Genomic DNA, 6,000 nt, shown 5'->3' with positions numbered 1-6,000 from the left:
GGCGTCTGTCTCTTTTTTCGATGACAGTGCTCAACCCTCCTCCCAGCAAGGGGGGGCATTCTCAGGTTGAGGTGACACCGGCAATTATGCTGGTGTTGACAAACAAAGGAGACAGCAGTTAAAGAAAAATGTCAAACAAATGGCTTGCCTCAGAAGAGTACATTTTCCAGTCGTCTTGTAAAGGAGAACTATTGAAATGCACGGTCTGATAGTTTACAAAAAAAATTAATAAAATGTAAACCGCCATAGCATTTTCACCTGCTTGGATTGAAAAGTGCATGAATTAAACTGAGATGCAGTTGTGTTTTGCAGATTCTCCACATACTTCACATTCTCTCCCGGGATTCAGGCTCTGGGTAAACATCTGTGAGCTGAAACCCCCTGAAAGGACTGCTCCTCCTTAACTGTAAGAGGCAGCAAAAATAACTGTGTCTTTGTGTGGTGTGAGATACACACCTGTTGTTTTTATTACCCATGAAAATAAATACGGATGGGAAAAGGACATCGCATAATATCTTAAGCCAGCGTAAAAAAAAAAAAAAGGTTAGCAACAGACTGTGGCAGGAGCAAAAATCCTCTTGCCAACCTTTTTTCTATCAGACACTTCTGATTTGAATTTCTCATGAATTTACTACAGATGGCTTTAAACTGCTGGATTCCTTTTTATTATGTAAAAACACAACTCGGTCTGAATCCCTCTCTGTAATGTGGGTATTCAGTGCCCCCTGCAGGTGGAAGAAGTTTATCAAAATGTTCAGTAATAATGTCTTAATTAAATTTTATGATGTTTTCACATAGCTGTTAAATTAGAGCCTTTGCACAACTGAAGACCCGTTAATAAGCTAACTTATGACTTTAAATTTCATCTGAAAAACCCAACATCTGTTCAAATTTCATAGGTCATCTTTACATTGGTGTAGGGGCAGTTTGTTCCTGTTAACATCATATTAAACATTGTATTTTTTTTTTATCCTGTATAGAGAGTCTTTATAGGTGATTTATTCCAATACTCAAAATAAAGAATAGAATCTCTTTAGGGCTACAGCTATACACTGAGCAGCTATAAAATAAACGACCACCTGCCTGATAATGAGCAGCTCCTCCACATGCTGGCAAAAGAGCTCTGATCTGTGGTCAGAACTTCTGAGGGCACTCTGGTGAGTGTGGTACAGGGACATTTTTCTGAATTGGACTTGCTTCCCATAGATGCCATCCCATCCCATCAGATTAGTTTCTAGGGAGTTGGGTGGCCACTGCAGACTCTTTGTCGTGTTCCTCAAACAGTTCCTAAGCAGCTTTTGCAAGTGGACATACTGTTTTCCTTCTATCCATCAGTAAGTTAGGATGGGATGCGAAGGCCTTAAAAAGATAACTAAAATGTTGCAGATCAGTTCCCAGTCACGGTGTAGTCATCTTATATCTTTGCACATGTATGCTATGTATAGAATTGTTCTAGATGATTTGACGGCAAAACAACAGTAACATATCTAGTTTATATTAATCAAGACTTTGTCTTTAAGTTTTAAAGAAACTGATCCAAATTTGCACCAGAATTTTAATGGACTCTTCCTTTGACCACAATCTGTCTCTACACCAGCTTTGCGAGACTCAGCTGGATGGTGTTTGAATATTCTTTCTAAAAGACAAATCACAGAGAAGAAAAACTACACCGATTACGAGGTCTATATGCCCTGGTAGGAAAATCAAATCGAGCATTTTATACTGTAGTCCATGTTACCAAAATCGTGTAGCAAGATCCATCTAAAAACAGCCAATCTCCTTTTCCTGCGCCACCAGGGGGCCTGCTGGGGTCCAGAATGCAAAGGTTGTGTCACGTCTACCCGTTCCATTCATTGCTTCGTGTTTTTCTACTTTCATCTGCCAACCAAATGCAAATCCAAGAATTGCATGGTTTCATATCAATAACATTACACTGTGATCTTTAGAGAAAATAAATGATTTCATTAGAAATATCTCTACCATGTCGAAGTGGAAAATAACTTTTAAAGTACGAATAACATTTGAAAAGAATAGATTGTGTTTTAAAAAAGTCCTTATTATCATTCGAGGCAATCTTGTCGCAAGTAAAAAAGACTGCACTCTGTAGAAAACTGGAGCCAAAATGGCTTCTCTCCGAAAGCCAGTTGCAGCTACCCTCCTCTCTATCCCACCCATGTATATATTATGATCCCACCTCCATGGTTCAGGAAAAAGCCCATAAAAAGGGAGAAAAGGAGGTGTTTTCGGGCATGCGCAGACAGGGATTGTCGTTTAGTAATGCCCTTTTTTGAGGAGTTGAGCGTGACGTCACGGGCTCGTTCACAGTGCTGGGGCTTGAGAGGCTGACCATCCACTCATGCAGCCACAGGCGCAGGGAGATACTGGCGCTCCAACGGAAGAAACGCGTCGTACCTTTTAATTTCTTCTTTTAGTTTGCCAAGGAAAGAAGTGAACGGAGGCGGCGGCTGCAGCGCTCCTTTTGTCCAACTGAACGGTTCCGGTGGCATGGTGTGGTGAAATAAAGAGCCCGACGAGCACAGCGACAGAGGGCACACTGTGCATCATGTTTGGATGCCGATAATCAATTCGAAATATACATGACTGTGCTGCTGCATTGCCTGTAGCCTCGTTGGGCTATAGCAGCTCTCCTTTTTTTTTTTTTTAATATTATTTTGATTGCAGAAGCCCGTCTGAAGCGGTCACCGTGCGGGACTCCGGGTGCAGCTGAACGGACAATCGCACCCCGGACCACTGAGAGGGTTCGAATGAGGTGGCTGATTGTGGCTGCTTTGGTTTTAGAAAGCCAGCCAACTTTTTTTATCTATTAATTTTTAACAGCAGTGCCATCGGGCATTGCTCAGGAGATGGCGATGAGATTGTTCTACTTGGGATTTATACTCTGCTTGGAGATCCTTTCTCCTAATGATGCAATAACCATGGGTAAGAAGCCTGTTGTGTTAAGTCCCGTATTGTGAATTTCTAGAGAGCATGGGCACTTTTCCTTGCAAAGCATCTGTTCACGGGCCTTTGGTTCCAAGAGTTGTGGCCAACATCGAAAATATACTGTCCTTATGATAACACAACAGACTCCTCAAATGGAGAGAGACCGAAAGCCTTTTGTCAGAGAACCTATTGTGCACATATAGGGACTGTCTTGATTTGTTTTGGCCTAAAATCTGCGCTTATCTGCTTCTGTCTGAGCAGACAGAAAGGGCCTCCCTGTAAGGACAACACACAGTGAGGTTATTCACCGCTGGAATATTCAGCAGGTAGCGAGGGATCGCTGTACTTGCCTGAACGACAGAATTTCTGATGCGAAATACGTGTTTCCCCTCCACTTTTACATAGGACCCTCCCTGCCGCCCAGGAAAAAAACAAAACAATCATTTTTGTGTGTATTTTCTGTGTGGCTTGCAGCTGATAGCAAACATCCAACCCAACCTGCCGCGTTTCTGTCCACAGAAATCGGAACGCCACGCTCCACTCCCCAAATCCAAACCTGCGGGCACACAGCTCGAATTGGGATTTTTTTTAATGTTTGTTTTCGGCTACTTGACGCATATGAAAACAACTGTTTTCTGGTTGCTCTTAGCGACGCGGCATGTCCCGACATGTAGCGTTAGTGGGTACCCGGGAATTACACCATATTAGTGACAGCCAGGTCATGTCTGAGAGAGTGAAATGAATTGTCGTGCATTTAGCCTCTTAGGTCCTGGGAGCTCCTCAGTACTCCTGAATCCCAGATGGTAATTATGAGGTATCAAATGCACCACTGCTCTCGTGACAATGAATTGCAGACCTGTTGAGCTAACAGGTTGCTTTTATTTTATTTTAAAAGTACGATGAGACGTATTTCTTTGCGTCTTTTCTACATATAGCCTATACAACATTAAGTATCTAATGTTGCTTTACATAAACGCTAAGGAGTTATGAGGTCCTGCTGATGTCCAGTGGCGCATCATGACCTGGCTGAATCCTGTTTGGATAAATATTTTTGATGTTTTTGGTTCCAAAGAGGCAGCGCTTAGTTCCAGCCACTACTTATCACTCCTTTACAAAAGCTCAGAGGCCTGCTCTGTTTTAGAGAACCTTGCATAAGTTTTGGGTGTTGACAGAGAAAGCTATAGCTGAGGTTACATGAGTTTTCAAGCTCCTCCCTCCTCCATCAGCATGTAACATCTGGACACAGGGAGACCATTAATCCAATTTATATGTGATTGAAAGGGCAATGGCCGAAGAGCTGAGGGTGAGGAAGGGGTGAGGCAAAGAATCAGTCTTCTGAAGTTGACACAAAGTTTATTCCACAAGGAGTCGTGGGTGACGGCAACATGGCATATTTGAATAGTATAATTAGGAACAGTTGATTTAACAGTCTCCCTTTGGAGTAGTTTGAATCTGAAAAGGTAAAAGTTGGTGAATACAATTCGCAAGTCCAATTGGTTTATCTTAAGTTAAGAATGAACAGCTCCATAACTGCATAAATCCCTTTGTTATTGATCGGTTTTGGCGCTCTACACTGTTGTGACAAGATGTAGTCCAACAAAATACCTGCTGTGACTAATCCACGATCATTGTGGGTACTCTAACTGCAGTGAATCAAAAAGAAGGACTATGTAGCATCACCATTTTTAGAACTTAAAAAAACCATTCAAATTGCTGTTTGTTCCATCTGTTGGCCTAAAATCTACCCAGGCTTTGTTCGCATAAAATAGATGTAAAAGAAGCAAAAATCGCCATTTAAATAGCCAAAATCTCAAACTTATTTTACTTTGGTCAGTCGTCACAGCACTGATTCATTTCAGAAACCATTGAATGGTGCCTAAACTTTGAAAAACAAACAAAAAAGCTTAATAATTGTGATGACTTGAAGCTTTTCTTCGTGTCGCTGGATGTTTGCCAGAGAAAATGGCACGTCATTGGCTACTGGACAACAACAGAACTAACCACCCTGTGGATAACTGAAACATATCAGCAACAGTACAAGTTTAAAGTTATGCTTTTGTACTCCTTTTTTTTTTTTCTGTGCCAAAAAATAAACTATTTGTACAGTAAGTTGCGCCTACATCTAAATTTCCCAATATGAACATTGTGGCTGAAAAAAAAGTCGTGACATTGATCTTATTGCAGTATCTGTTGAAAACAATGGGGGTACCAGTCATCTTTAATGTGGATTGCTTGCAAGGCATGAGATGGGAGCTTATGTAACAATATATGTACAAAATGATACCAAAAAACCAAAATCAATAATAACATATTTTCTTGAACTGAAGCAGAAATCATTATCACGTATATTATTGACAATATGTAATGATATAATTTTTTAAATGTTACACTTATCGTCAGTACAGGTATATATCAACATTCCTAATCTACAAGGCAACACCATCCGAGTAAATGTAATGTTTTTAAATTTACTGACATTCTATGGTGATGAAATTGGATGATATTGTCCAACTTTATTGGTAACAAAATTACTGCTAGTTTCAGCGCTAATTCATTAAAATGGCTCCTGGTTGATTTCCCATTTTAACGGGACCTTTTCCCAAGATCTGTCGCTGAAAAAAAAAATCTGCTGGAAAAATTCAGCGTCCTTCACACAAATTCAACACAATTCATCAGATCTTGTATTTTTCTCTTCAGCTTTTCAAAATGGTATTCACCAAGGATGTATTATTGTAACTCTGCACACTTTAGGCTGTCGACTGCAAATGGACGAATGGGCCCCCAAAATGACTTCCTGTCATTCAAAAAACATCTCGCAAAGAACCATAAGCAAAGAATACTTGAGGTCAAATATAGCCAGGTGCACATCCTGTTGCTTCTGTGGGACATTTAGTGTGAAGCTTATGTGCAGGTGTTTTACATTTGAGCATTCATGATGGCAGACGGTGATTTCTTGACTGTAGTGTGAGAATGGATCCAGTTTTTATCCCTCGACTTCCTGCTCTTCTTATTGCATCAACAGTGACTAAAAGTTAAAACCAGATCGACGTGAATGTC

The 6,000-nt window shown here is 40.7% G+C and overlaps 1 protein-coding gene across 1 annotated transcript in view; it reads left to right on the top strand.

The window, feature by feature from the left end:
- Positions 1-2,297: 2,297 nt before the first annotated feature.
- The window catches only part of LOC142390903 (low-density lipoprotein receptor-related protein 1-like), an 85,096-nt gene continuing 81,393 nt past the window's right edge, over positions 2,298-6,000 (top strand). Inside the window, exon 1 of the mRNA XM_075476766.1 lies at positions 2,298-2,940. Within this exon, the coding sequence (XP_075332881.1) occupies positions 2,865-2,940 (76 nt within the window). The 5' untranslated portion in view covers positions 2,298-2,864. The remainder of the gene's footprint in view (positions 2,941-6,000) is intronic.

The sequence above is a fragment of the Odontesthes bonariensis genome, chromosome 10 (assembly GCF_027942865.1).
Source record: "Odontesthes bonariensis isolate fOdoBon6 chromosome 10, fOdoBon6.hap1, whole genome shotgun sequence".
In the NCBI taxonomy this organism is placed as follows: Eukaryota; Metazoa; Chordata; class Actinopteri; order Atheriniformes; family Atherinopsidae; genus Odontesthes; species Odontesthes bonariensis.
The sequence above is the reverse complement of the archived record's forward strand: the minus strand, read 5'-3'. Positions and strand labels throughout refer to the sequence as shown.